General features: G+C 38.7%; 1 protein-coding gene across 20 annotated transcripts in view; it reads right to left on the reverse strand.

Moving 5' to 3' along the window:
* The window catches only part of CDK5RAP2 (CDK5 regulatory subunit associated protein 2), a 105,945-nt gene that overhangs the window by 56,271 nt on the left and 34,691 nt on the right, over window positions 1-14,983 (reverse strand). For all 20 annotated transcript variants that reach the window (XM_038374380.2, XM_043498506.1, XM_043498508.1 and 17 more), the window contains exons 15-17: window positions 7,954-8,051; window positions 2,775-2,905; window positions 1,259-1,374 (exon numbers count right to left, since the gene is read on the reverse strand). In XM_038374380.2, the coding sequence (XP_038230308.1) occupies window positions 1,259-1,374; window positions 2,775-2,905; window positions 7,954-8,051 (345 nt within the window). The remainder of the gene's footprint in view (window positions 1-1,258; window positions 1,375-2,774; window positions 2,906-7,953; window positions 8,052-14,983) is intronic.

The raw sequence follows: 14,983 nt of genomic DNA on the forward strand, positions 1-14,983 counted from the left end.
CTGTAAGCAGTATTCAAGATGTGGGCGTACCATGGATTTATATAAGGGCAATAAGATACTCTCTGTCTTATTCTCTATCCCTTTTTTAATGATTCCTAACTTCCTGTTCGCTTTTTTGACTGCCTCTGGACACTGTGTGAATGTCTTCAGAGAACTATCCACAATGACTCCAAGATCTCTTTCCTGATTAGTTGTAGCTAAATTAGCCCCCATCATATTGTATGTATAGTTGGTTTTTTTTTTTCCAATGTGTGTTACTTTACATTTATCCACATTAAATTTCATTTGCCATTTTGTTGCCCAATCACTTAGTTTTGTAAGATCTTTTTGAAGTTCTTCACAGTCTGCTTAACAATCTTGAGCAGTTTAGTATCATCTGCAAATTTTGCCACTCCACTGTTTACCCCTTTCTCCAGATCTTTTATGAATAAGTTGAATAGGATTGGTCCTAGGACTGACCCTGGGGGAACACCACTAGTTACCCTCTCCATTCTGAAAATTTATCATTGATTCCTAACTTTGTTTCCTGACTTTTAACCAGTTCTCAATCCATCAAAGGATCTTCCCTCTTATCCCATGACAAGTTAATTTATGTAAGAGCCTTTGGTGAAGGACCTTGTCAAAGGCTTTCTTGAAATCTAAGTACACTATGCCCACTGGATCCCCCTTGTCCACATGTTTGTGCATTCTTTAGGATGAACCCGTGCATGGTTTAATGGTTAAAGCACAGGATGAGGAGAGAGGAAGGTATGGGTTCTGTACCCTGTCACAGCCTTGATGTGTCACCTTGCGCAAGTCACTTAATCTCTCTGTGTCTCACTTTCTCCTTCTACAGAATGCAGATAATAATTCTAGTCTACCTCACACGGATATTGGAAATCTTAATACATCAAATTTGTCAAAGCACTTTGAGATCCTTGAATGGAATGAGCTATAGAAGTGCAAATCATAACAATCATCACCATCACCTTTTATTATTATTAAGGAGGAATTTGTGAAACGTTCTGCTCTTGGAAGGCTTACAGATAAGAAAATGTATTTGAGGTTTATATAGAGCCATACAGTTTAAGGCCAGAAAGCACCACCAAATCATCTAGTCTGACCTCCTGTCACAGATGAGAATTTTTAAATACTTTCAGAATACCCCAACTGTACCTAAATGATCAAAATGGTTTTGTGTGTGAGAGAGACAGAAACAAACTATAAATGTAGGAGAGTTACGCCATTAAAAACAGTAAATAATAAAACAGATCTATACCTTTTTTTTAAGTTCTTCAAGAGACAGATGGTCTACCTGTAGGTTTAAATGATCGTGCTCTCCTAGGCAAATACTCATATAAGATGTTTGATCGCCACAAAAAGAAAAGGTTTCATCTGTCAAAATAACCAAGAGTGGGTATCATTTCAGATACATTACTCCTTTACATGAGGATACAACAAAGAAATGCAAAATAAGGACTTTTTAAAATAAGTGCATACTACTAAAACTGTAGGAACTATAGAGTTAAATGTTTCATTTCTAACACTAAGCTTTCTGTTTAATTGAAAGAACTTTCCCCTTACATTCCTTTGTGCCTCTGACATCTAGACATGCTGTATTTTCTATGGTTATCAGCATACACTGTGAATCCAATTCTGAATTATAATTTGCATATTTAGCATTACATTTAGAAGTAATTTTCAGTGAGGAAAAGTAAGGCATGAATAGTTATTCTGTTTTAGCCACAATTTTGTGAAAATGAACTGTAAATCCCAATAGTAAAAGCCAGCTTAAATAAAGTTAGTGAATTTTATATTGCCATTGGCTCAACAGACTGAATAGAAGATAGCTGCTTATTCCTTTCCTATACAATTGCGTTAAGTGATTTGTTTATGCAAACAATGAAACACCGGTTCATATCCAATACAGCTCAGAGTACACAGTAAAACTTTATTTATTTATTTATTTATGGAGGCTGTAGTCCAGTGGTTAGAGTAGGAAAGAGACAACTAAGTTCTGTTCCATTGGTTGACTGGTCAGTTTGCAACTCTGGTGTTCATAACTCTGAGGGTCTACTGTATTAAAAAGTACTATTATGCTTCAAGGAAATTCCAACATAATAGAACTGGCTATTTTTTTTTCTGCTTCTGAAAATGCACATCATGTTAGGAAGAATCATAGAATCATAGAATATCAAGGTTGGAAGGGACCTCAGGAGGTCATCTAGTCCAACCCCCTGCTCAAAGCAGGGCCAATCCCCAATTTTTGCCCCAGATCCCTAAATGGCCCCCTCAAGGATTGAACTCACAACCCTGGGTTTAGCAGGCTAATGCTCAAACCACTGAGCTATATCTCCCCTCTAATCTATCCATTTCTCTAAACAGAGGCTGTTTATCAAATATGGTGAAATAATTAGATTCCATCACCAGGAAATGATCCCATGCCCATGAAATTATCCAAAGCCAGGGATCCTTGACTTCCGCAGAGAACAGTAAATTCTGTGGATATGAAATTGTAGGCAGCTTGAAATGATCACTGCAGCAGAATTGCCACAGAATTACTAACACTGGCTGCAGGAGAAGATAAAAGCTGTCCCTATACCCTGAATGCTCAAGCCAGTCAGTTACAAATTTCCAAAATGATCATCAGTGTAAGAAAACGGACAAAAGATCTTTTTAAACCTTTATCTACTTTCAATGTTTTTACATAATCGCAACAAACTGAGTGTAATAAAAATGGTTCTCTTGTGTGCAAAAGATAAAGGACCGGGCCATGTTACCACACATAGACAAACCTCCTCTGTTTTTTGTGTCCTTAATTTGATCCTCCAGCACCTTCCGTAGATTCCGATTAGCTAAAATATCTTCCTCCAGTTGTTTTCGCAACAAAAAAATGTTGTTCAACTCTGTTTGCAAGCTGTTTATACTAAACAGAAGGAAGAAATGAGAAAGTTTTAAATATTTCTTTTAGGTTTCAATTCAAAACTTTTAAAATGTTTTGCTGTGTTACCTACCACAGCATCTTTTATACATCAGGCTTCCATAAAGACTCTATTCCACAGTAGCAATAATTGTTTTTCAACATACACTTATCTTAATGCATAAAATAAACAAATCCCTACATAGCAAGATGAAAATAAACCTTTATGTCTATGCCACCTCTCTAGCAGTTTTGAGAACTATTATTTGTAAGTCACTCTGAACAGGGTAGATATATTTTACAGGCCAACTTCTAAATAATTCTTTTTCAGGAAAATCAAAATCACTAGCTTATGAAAAGTATATCAAAAGGTATCACTAATGTGCTCTATTGATGGCTCTGTGTATTCCATCATACTTCAGTCATGGAAATTGTGGCAAAATCCACTCCTTGCCATAGAATTGTTCTATAGAATCTAAGATTTTGTTTTAAAAAACAAAACAAAACAGGTATCTAGCCTTTATGGTTATAAAGATTGAGACACCCTGGCACTCCCTTATTCACCACTGTTATATAATTAGGATACGTTTTGCACAAAGTATGCCTTGTGAGGTATCTTTCTAAAAGTCTTGCCCTGCTAGACATTCATATCTCATTGGATTGTATGTGCTATCATCATATGTGAAGTTATGAAGTTTGGCTAGGTATGTGTTACTGAACACATGTTGTGAGGTTGAAAACACCCATAAGGAGTCTTTCAGGTACAACAGTAAAAAGGCCAAACAATGTTAATGGCACACAAGCACAAGGATTACCCCAGGAACTGTGTACAATAGAAACCTCTCTGAGATAGCACTACACCATGGGAACTGTTTGACCCAGGTCATAGCAAAAGAGCTTTCCAGCAAGTGGGGAGAAGATATAAAGCGGGGGAAATGACATCATGATGGTACCTCACTCTCCCTACAACAACACACCTGGAAGCAGTTGAGGAATGAAGACTGAACTGGTGGAAGTGATGGTCCCAGGCTAAAGGGATTTCTAGCTTGTGTATGTAAACCTGGGAAACCCAAGCTGCAAAGCAAAGGCAGCTTGTGCCTTAAGAATCTGCCAGCCTGTTTATCACTCAGGGTGAGAATTTGCTAATTCATATCCTACCTATCTAGTATGTTAAACTCAGTTTGTAGTTTTGTTTATTTACTAGGTGATCTGATTTGATCTGTTTGCTATCACTTATAATCACTTAAAATCTATCCTTTTGTAGTTAATAAACTTATTTTATGTTTTAATCCAAACCAGTGTGCATTTGACTAAGGTGTCTGGGGAAAATCTCAGCTTGGTTATCACAAGTGTGCATGTTCCTCTTTACATTGAGGGAGAGGCGGACTGGGTGTTAAACCATATACTGGCCAGATTTGACCAGGGCAGGACGGTACTGCTCTGGGGTCCTAGGCTGGTGGCTAGAGCACCTGCAAGTAACTTCAACTGGATGTGTCCATACCTGTGTGAATGCTGGTGAAAGCGAAAGCTTGGAGAGCTTTGCAACTTGTCACAGCAGCACAGTGTGAGAGGGAGCTCAGGCTACTGGGTCAGAGGGCTCAGTGGTACCCCAGTTCCAGGTGGCACTCTGGGGAGAACCAGTCACAAAGATAATCTTGAAAATGTGAGCCAAATGTAGATTGAAGTGTTGTTTTTCCTCAGAAAAAATAGCTCTGAGAAGTATAAATTGTCTCATTTATCTCAATGGGGTGTTAACACCAAAACCTAAAGATGACAATTTAAGTGTCAACATTAACTAAATTAATTACAGAGCATTTTAGCAGGAACATCCCCCTAATGTGCTTATCCTAGACTCCCAAACTGCCTCCTGGATGTCAACAGACGCAGCTGTCCCCTATCTAGGTGACAAAAGCTTCAGTTTACTCCACCACACACCTCAACAATTTCAATAATACATTATGAACAGTCAATTAAAAAAACCTCACAGTATATTGAAAACGAAACCGCTTAAAATAATTTGAATTCGATATTAAAACAACAAGGTGCTACTGCACTGATTATATATTTATTTTCATATTTAATTCATGCAGAACCTCAATATTTTAATATAAATGAAGCTTTTGCAGAATTTCCAACCTACTGCACCAAAGCAGCTCAGAATCCAGGGACATTTCAACAGAATTTAGGTCCAGCTTGCTGAGGATTACACTGGGGCACATTACACTTGCGTGAGTGCAGTAGCATTGCATATAAATGCATAGTAAATAAAATTGTTTCAGCACAACTCATGCTATTAAGAACTTGTGTACAAAAAGATTTTCATTCCATCTTCCAACAAAATGACAAGCATGCTGCTGTCAGTATTTTTTCCACAATGATTGCTTTAACCGACTCTCCCTCACTCAAGAATATATTCTAAGAGAAAGGTCTCAATACTATTAAATGCTCAGCAAAAATAAAACACACTTCTAAAAGCTAAGTAAGCACACATCACCTCTTCACAGCTTAATGCTTTTACTGGAAAAAGCAACGATTCCCTACTGTGGGGAGACAAAAGAGATATAGTGGTCCTGTCTCTGTGAAAGGGAGTCTTCCAAAATGTAACCATTAAAGTGGTTTGGAATAAATAAAGCCTAAAAAAAGGACACATGTCAACCAAAACCAGGATATATTCTTTGTCTAAAACCCATTTTGTTAATGAAGGTTAGCACATGACTGTGGAAATTATCTGCAGGGCTTATCTAATAGCACACTGGACCTTCAGGTTCTGGCTTCAAACCCTACCTGAGGATTTAAGCGGCAAGATCCAATGTACACAGCATTGGATTGGGGTCAGAAGACCTGGCTATTATTCCCTGCCCTTCCACAGGCTCCCAGTGTGACCGTGAGCCAGTCACTTCCTCTCTCTGTGCTATACTTTCCCTATCTATATAACGGGCATGTTCCTGCTCCCATTGAAGTCAATAGCAAAACTCCCTTTGTCCTGAACAGTGCAGGATCGAGCCCAGTGATACTTCCTCAACTTTGTAAAGGGATTTGAGATCTATAGATGAAAAGTGCCACATCAAACCTAAGTACTGATTACTAGTATTACACCTAATCCCTGCAGTTTTTATACTAAAAAAGGGAGTTTCAGTGTTAGAAGTCATAATACAAGAACTAGGGGTCACCAAATGAAATTAATAGGCAGCAGGCGTAAAACAAATAAAAGGAAGTATTTCTTCACACAATGCACAGTCAACCTGTGGAAATCCTTGCCAGAGGATGTTGTGAAGGCCAAGACCATAACAGGGTTAAAAAAAAAGAACTAGATAAATTCATGGAGGATAGGTCCATCAATGGCTATTAGCCTGGACGGGCAGAAATGGTGTCCATAGCCTCTGTTTGCCAGAAGCTGGGAATGAGAGGCAGGGGATGGATCACTTGATGGTGACCTGTTCTTTTCATTCCCTCTGGGGCATCTGGCACTGGCCACTGTCAGAAGACAGGATACTTGGCTAGATGGACCCTTGGTCTGACCCAGTAGGGCCAGTCTGACATTCTTATGTTCTTCAAATGAGATATTAAACCAAACTCTCTTCTATATGTGTCAGCTGACTATTCAAAAAGAAAATCAATAATCCCATTACGTAGGGAATAATCCCTATTTTCTGACAACCAACTCCTCTCTCAACAAAACAGATGCTACTATCTAAGGGCATGTCTACACTAGCAAGCATACAGCAGTTCAGCGCTCATGTAGCCACTCTATGCTGATGGGAAAGAGCTCTCCCGTCAACATAATAAAACCACCTAAATAAGCGGCAGTAGCTGTGTCCAGCAGGAGAGTGTCTCCCACCAGACATAGCGCTGTGCACAGGAGCGCTTATGCTGGCAAAATCTATGTCGCTCACAGGCGGATGTTTTTCCCAGCTCAGAGTGACATACGTTTTGTTGACATAAAAGACATATAGACATGGCCTAAAGATGTATGAGACCTACTGTGAAATACATAAAGGCTATCATGCTTTGCTACACACTCATTCCACCGCCAAAATCTTATCTAACTCATGCTTTGTAACACACTTTGGAATACCTTAAAGAAAACACACACTATAAAAATACAATCATCTTGTTCTTTTTTAAACTTCCACAAAAATCTGCTTACCTCCTTTGCTATAAATTTAAAGTTAATGAAGTAATTTTCACACCCCAAATTGAGATAGGTAAGTATTAACTGTATTTTAAAGAAGGAGAAACTAAGGCACATTGGGCCAGATTTTCAAGAGGGCTCAGCACCCAGCAACTCACACTGTGATGGTTTTGGTCAGATTTTCAAAAGACCTGGCCCTTCAATAGGCTAGGTTCTTTTGAAAATCTAACCATTGATTTTGGTGCCCAAAGAGATTTTGGATACAATTTTCAAAAGTCTCTAAGTGATTGATTTCATGGAAGTTAAAAAGTGCTTGTGGGTTTAAAATCCCAGCAGTGCATCTTTAGGCATCTAAATACTTTTGACCATCTGGCCCTAAGGACTAAATAATTTTTGAAAATGTTACCCTAACAGACTTGCCCAGAGTCACACAGAAAATCTGTGGCAGAGCCAAGGATAGAACCCAGATCTCATGTCGCCCATGCCTAGGCTTTTGCCACTAAACAATGTGTCCTCTTATGATTTATTTATTTCATTTTATAGAAGTATTAAAAAGGCACATCAACATAATTTAGATGCCCTTCACATAAGTTGCAGGAATTGTATTTTTAATTTTACATAATGCACCACAAATCCCCCGGCCCCTTAAGCAATTCACAATCCCAATTGTTATAATTCTCCAAGTTTCAAACATTTGGGGGGAGAAAATGAGCCTTCAGACAAATCCTGAAAATCATCAGAGTTAAGCTATTTTGAACCATACAAACTATTCCATGCATCCCCCTCTTTTAAAGGAAACATTTGGAGCCAATTCCGGCCCAGTATAAATCCATGAAACTCCACTGATTTGACAGTGGAATTGCACCATCTTACCCAGCTGGTAGCACAGATGATGTTCAAGCAAAGAAGAAATAATATTTACCTGTCTGAGTCTTTCAGAGTCTTCACTAGAGTAGAATAAATGTGCTGTTCTTTTCTTAAAGCAAGAATCAACTCTTCATATTCAGATTCTTTTTTTTCCTGAGTTAAAAATAAATTCATCTTAATGCAAGAAAGTGATTTTAAGTGTGTGTGCATGCGTAAGAATATATAATATATATATAGATTCTTACGCATGCACACACACTAATATATACACACTCTCTAAAGATGACAATTATGTCAGTCTCTGCTTTTAAGAGAAGGCAAAAGAACAACTAGTGCTGGAGTAGCAGAATAGAATCAGAGTTGAATCTGAAAGCTATTCATGCTACTTAAAAACAATTGTTATTAAAGAAGGCTAATAGTGCTCTGTTACTTACTTACCATGAAACAGTCACATATCTAAGCAGTGGTTCATCATTTTTATCACAGTATACAAAATAAGCTTCCTACCCCCCTCCTATTTCCAGTCTCCTCACATCCAAGTTTATACACTAACAAACCAGGGAATGATCTGGCAGGCAGGTAATTTGAGGGTTTCATGCTCCACTTTAGCACAGGCACCAACTTTCTGATTTCCCCAGGGGCGCTCAACCCCCACTCTACCCCCATTCCACAGCACCCCTTCCCTCAAGGCCCACCCTCGCTCCATTTCTTCCCGCCGCATCTCTTCCCCCCTCCCCCCCTCGGTGCTTCCCGAACAGGGGGAGGAGCTGATTGGCGGGGCCCGATGGCAGGTGTTGAGCACCCACTAGATTTTTCCATGGGTGCTCAGCCCCGAAGCACCCACAAGGTCGGCATCTATGGCTCTAAGAGTACTTGCTATATTTTGGATAAAATTAACTTTCTATTGGCAGGGGATTCTGGCAAAAAACTTTGATCTATTATTTAAGAAAAGGGATTGTAAATGGCCAACAAAGGCTGAATATGTCGGATACACGCATCCATTGAGTCAACTTCCTGAACAATCAGCCTGATTACTACGAGTCAGATACTTTAATATATGTTCGAGAAAAACAAATGATTTACCTTTTGAGAGCAAGAATTGCAGGTATGCTGTTGTAAAACCACACCACTTAAAGGTCTATGTTTCCACTATGTGCCTCAGATAGATTTCTATGACTTTCGAGTTCTCAGCTGTCCCTTTCAGCAGGTGGCATAGCTGCTGGCAGCAACATTTACTTGCAGTTACCACATAAAAATATCTGAAATATCAGAGATTTCCCCATGCACAGAACAGGAAGTAACTGGAGTAGCTGTGCGATATCAGTTGGCAAATTTTGATTTTCTAATGGTAACCACTGTATTTTCTGCTCTTGTTGAGGGAGAACAACAACTCCTAGTGCCTGTAATCCTAAATTTTATTTTTTAACCAAAGATACAGAAAGCAAAAATCAAATCCTCCAGCTTTGTGGAGAAAATTAAGAGTTGATTTATTATAGCAACATACGTCTAGAGAACAAGAATTAAAGGTAATTCTGTTTTCTCCATATTACATCCACCTTGAAAACTTGAAAACTACATTCTCCAGAGACACTTTATCATTAGTGAACAGATCATTAACAGAAGAGAAACCTACACTGTGGATTTCAACCAGCTGTTAGTACTCCAATTACAATCCCAAAGCAAAGCATTGCAACAAGGACCCAGTTACAGTAGAACCTCGTTAATTCATACTAATGATGCAAAGAGCCATTGCAAATTACTGAATTTTTCAAATTCACAAAGTAACCAATACAAAAATCAGGGACATTTGCAGTTTACTTTTCATTATTTATGCTAAAACTTCACACTTTGTAAATATTCAATATTCAATTCATTCTATATTTTGAAAAAGTAATAATGTTTTGTTCAACTTAGACCTCATAATAGGAACCTGGGTAACATTGCTTACTAAGAAAAGAGGATAGGACATCATTTTAAAACTATAAGATCTTTTGGGAAGGGACCATATCTTAATATAGGTTTGTACTATGTCGTACCACAGTAGTGGTCCTCTCCTGACTGGGGTCTCTGGCCACTACTGCAAGATACATATTAAAGGGTAATTTATATCCACAAACAACAAAGTATTTAGATTAGCAAGATCTACTGTATTTAATGAGACATCCTATAATCAATAAAGTAAATATAATAGGAGGTAGCAGAGATGCTGACTCTCAACCAAAATTGAGTGCTGAAGACTAAAAGGGCAAATCTAGACTTCCAGTGGATGGTTAAGAGTCTCCAAAAAGTATCTTGTGAAAGTATATAGGAAAATTAATTCAGGTTGCCAGACATAGAGCATCACACCAAAACTTTGGAATTATAGTGTGTCAAGAATAATCACTAAGCATGGAGGTCAGACAGTATTTAGACCATGATTCACAAGGAAAAGTTTGATCAGTGAACCAGTGGCAGAAGAAAACAACTTAAACTGACATTCCTGAAGCTCTAGTCTGCTCTAGAGAAATACCTAAGGACTTTTATACATCAATCTTGGTTGAAGCAAAAAGTACGATCTTGGTGGAAAGGGTGTAGAGGTGAGGGAATATCCTTCTCTGAACAAGCAATATCCATCTTTGACAGCACAATTAGAAAAGGAGGATTCCATATCTGTGCTGGAAGCTTCTTCACCGCATTGGCTGTGGTCATTATCACCACAAACAAAATCCACGGACACAGCCAGGCCGAACAAGTATGTGAGGAGTTCAAGGGAACGTTTCATTAGCTTAGTACTGACTATCCTGTATCTCCTAGTACTGGGAGATTTCAGCAGAATAAATCCCTCATGAATACCAAGACCAGGGCTTTTAGAGAACTGAAACCTAAACACCATGTATATTATTACTAAAATGGGGCACGTAGTTCAGACTAGAATAGTTTTAGGAGATATGAATACCACAAGCCTCATGGCACCAGTCAGGACTCTGGCCAGTTTGTTGTGACCTGTAAATTCAACTAGCTAGCCAGAAGTCAGATAAAAATGTAAAAAAAGTGAAGAAATGTTGTTACTTTTACATTTCTGAAAATCAAGAAGGATGAAGAGACATAGCATGATCCACCCTCTCCTTTTCTGTGTACTATTACTGTCACTCCTATACAAGGTATAGGAGTAAATTATTCCAAGCAAATCCCTAAAGGTTCATAAAGAGTAAGGCACATATGTAACCCACATCCTAGCCTAGACTGCTATGTTATGGGAGTTAATGAAACAATAAACCTCTTGACATACAGTGTTAGGGCAAATACGTTAGTGCAGATAGCTGTAAGACATGTAGGATAGAAATATTAAACATTCACTACAAGACTATGTAATGAGGCAACCTAATCCATGCAAGTCTGAACCTAAGTCTAAAAATCCATTGCTAAGTGGAGATGCTAGAGGACTTGGAAGGCTATTTCCATCTTAAGATTTCTTAAATGGCAAGTGATGGAAGGAAAGGATATAAATTTCCACAGTAGGTAACACAACAGCATCGTCACAAGAGTATCCCTTTTCTTCATGTAAACAAGAGAGTTTTCTAACAAAATCTAGGTCATTTGGAAACGTCTGCAGGTTGAAGTCTGAACGATTGAGAGGAGGCTAGAACCTACACTTCCCCACTGACTAACCCCTATGTGACTAGGCACCCCAGAGGTTGGCAGCTTCCTCCAAGACTGCACTGAAATGAGCTCAGACAAACAGTGTAAAGGCCTTAGGAAGAGCGGCGCTGCCAGATATCACTGAGCCCTCTGTCTAGAGAGGAAGAATGGCAGAACAACTGTTCCTATTGGTGACTCTTCTTGGTACATGTTATATTCCCAACAGTTGGAAATGCCATAAGGCTGAGAGTTTGACGCACCAGTCTCCTGTTCCTGCTTTGTAAGGCAGGAGAAGTGGGCTATATGTGCATTAGAGGTGTTACTCCATTGGCAGAAATTCCTCTATAGGAGAGTTAGTCAATGTGTAAATGCACTAGCTATGCCCATTTCAATCATCAGGCCACATGCACGGTAGTGAACAAACAGCACATTTAAGTGTGATAATGCATGGACATCAACCTCAAAAAGATGGGTTTTTTCAGCAATAAGCTCATTTCACCAAAATCAGGAACTGAATCACTTCCCCGGTAATGCGTTTACAACTTCAGCGTCAACAGGCTGAATGCAACGATTGCAACGTGCTGATCACAATTTAATAGACAAGACACATGCTTAAAAAAAAACATGTCAACTGCATCACTTTCCATAGTCATGATGACTCAGCAACAAAGTGCACACTGCACCAATTTCAATAGTTGAGACACATCTGCAGTACTGCAACAACTGCCTCAATTCCAATTCTCAGGGCACACATCAATGGCTATCCTCCAGCCATATCAATAATTTTGATACATTGACTATAATTCTCTGACTACAGCAAATTAAACACCACAGTTGTGTGCACACAGGATTCTTCAATTCCCTGATCACACAGTATTAACTCCCTAAATACTTAAGTAATTATAACAAAAGACAAACAATGAGCTGCTGACAGGATTTGCAATGTGCTTTGTGTCGGCAGAGAAGTCAGTTTTACTATGGGGGTATCAGTTAACGAGATTTCCTATTTCAGCATCAAGTGTTGTATAAAGTAGCTAACTTTCTTGGAAAGGTGCATTAGCACAGAAAAGCTACATTACAATAATTATACGGATTTTATTTACACCTACAAAATCAATTTAGAGTTAAAAATGGATACCTCTGTGCCCAGTTACTGAAGCACATGCTTTACAAAATGGGCACCCTGTTTTAACACTAGAGCCCAAAAACATAACTAAAGGATTGAGCAAGAGACTCATCTCATAAATTCTGTTGCTTTTGTTGGTACTAAAGTGAACTGCAAAGTTGGAACAACTGAATTAAAATACATTTGTGTGACAAATGGCCCTACTAACAAGGCTGTGTGGAGAGAATGGGGAAAAGGGCATTAAGTACAGAAATAAATATTTTCAAAATTACATAGGAGTCCATTGCATTTCTGCATTCTCTAGTGGTAAACCCCACAATGCATCATTCTGAGACTTCACAGATATCAGAGGAGTCAGCAGTTGCATGACTAACCTAATTACCAGTGCACACATTCTCTCTCTCTCCACTAGCTCACTACTGTGGCTCATGAATCCAAACTTCAATTAGAAACTGCCTTTTATCTCCCCACATCCTGGCCAAGGCACCAAGCAGTGCTTCAGATGAGTTGCTTTAAAATTTATCTTTACTTTAAAAAAGTAAAAGATATTAAGAGCTAAGTTGCAGCACCTCCCAAATTAGTTTCTTAAACTTCAAAGCAGCAGCTAGGCTAAAATATGAGATTTAGTGTCTTGAATTTATTGGTGATGAGATTCCAACTGCGCACTTGGCTGAGAGATGGTGCAGCTCTGTAACTTCATCAAAGAGGCCAAATCAGCCAATGAGAACACAGCTTTGGATAATCAGTGTCCAAGGACGTACTATTAACATGCCATTATGGGCTCTTCCAGGGTGTGATCTTAGACCCTGGTAGAGCTGAGAGGAGAATGGGTTTTGATTAGGTATTGTTCTCAGTCAAGGAGTGAACTAGCACAAGAGAATGGACTGTGATTAGAAGTTGGCATTGGGTCATTACTATGCATAGCTCCATTTGCCATTGTTCTCGTTTCTGGCTGTACACCTGTATGGGACGGTAGTGTTGAAGAGGGGGCAGTTAGTTTTCATTTTCATTAATTCTATATGAGTCCATCATTGTAGCATCTTAGCTGCCCCCATGAGGAAAAAGTATGTGAATGAAGTGTAGTCGGTTTTATTCGATGTGTTTCTCTTGCAGATAACTATCGAGGCAAAATCTCTGACTTTTCACAGGTTTTATTTTTTCTGTTTATGGGTTTGCCGCATATTATGGCTAACACTGATATGTTTCCTCAATTGTGAGTTTACCACCCATCCACTAAGTCCCAGTCAGTGCTTACGAGTCCCCTGTTAATTAATTTTGGGTTTTCCCAGGGCAAATGGTGTTGTTATCCTCATAGGGAATTAATTCAACAGTCTACATAGCACAGCAGGTGTATGTCCTTCAGCAGGTTTCACTAAAGAATGGCACATTGTGAAACAAGTGAAGTGACTACTGCTTCATTATTTGGAAATGGCTGTGCATTTCTTGTTGATCTATTTAACTGCCCTTTTGGAAATCTGAATTTAAACAGTTCTCGGAAATAATAGGAAAAAGACAAGAAACTTAATGTGTGCCTTCAGATGAAGCCTATTTGTTCTCTATCTGCACACGATAATAGCACTAAAAGAACAAAAACATACATTGACAGAGACAGTAGGTAATGTCTCACAATAGGATTAAAAACTTCACATCTGTATGTGATTGTTTTGCTGGTACCAGAGTACTATATACAGTAACCAAAACGTATATACTGTGATTTTGTATTATGATCCCAGGTTTCTGGTGACGCGTATAAGCCACCCTAACTCTTCTTTATTTATATTGTGAAGTGAAAAGGACAGCCATGTTATCTATCCATCCTCCAGTTCTCACGACATGTCCCCACTTCTGAAGTCTCTGTACTAGTTTATGCTTTTAACTTAGTACAGTATTCTTTCCTTAAATCTACCTTCATTTCCACCTACATCTTCTGCCCCCAACTGTCAACAAAATTCTACTTGACTTCTCCTTTTGTCTCCTTTGCTCACTCAACTTTGTACATTCTTTTCTCTTCCCTGTTAGAAGCAGACCAAGCTCCCTTCTTCTCCTCCTTCAGTAACATGTCCAAATATTCCAGCCATAGTGTCCATACAACTATGTGTTCTGCGTTATACAGAATTTTGCCTTCAGATTTTAAACTGTGTGGGGCACAGACTGGTATTTTCACATAATTCACTAGTGTTCAGTGCAGAGTATGCTTATGGTAGTACGTAAACAATAATAGTAATATACAATTTTATAAACTTGACATCAACTACTAGAGAAAATATATGATAAAATGATTAATCAAGTGCTGGTTTCTTTCCTCCTGCCAAACAAAAGTTTCATCAATTGCACAAATTAT

The sequence above is a fragment of the Dermochelys coriacea genome, chromosome 16 (assembly GCF_009764565.3).
Source record: "Dermochelys coriacea isolate rDerCor1 chromosome 16, rDerCor1.pri.v4, whole genome shotgun sequence".
Taxonomy (NCBI): Eukaryota; Metazoa; Chordata; order Testudines; family Dermochelyidae; genus Dermochelys; species Dermochelys coriacea.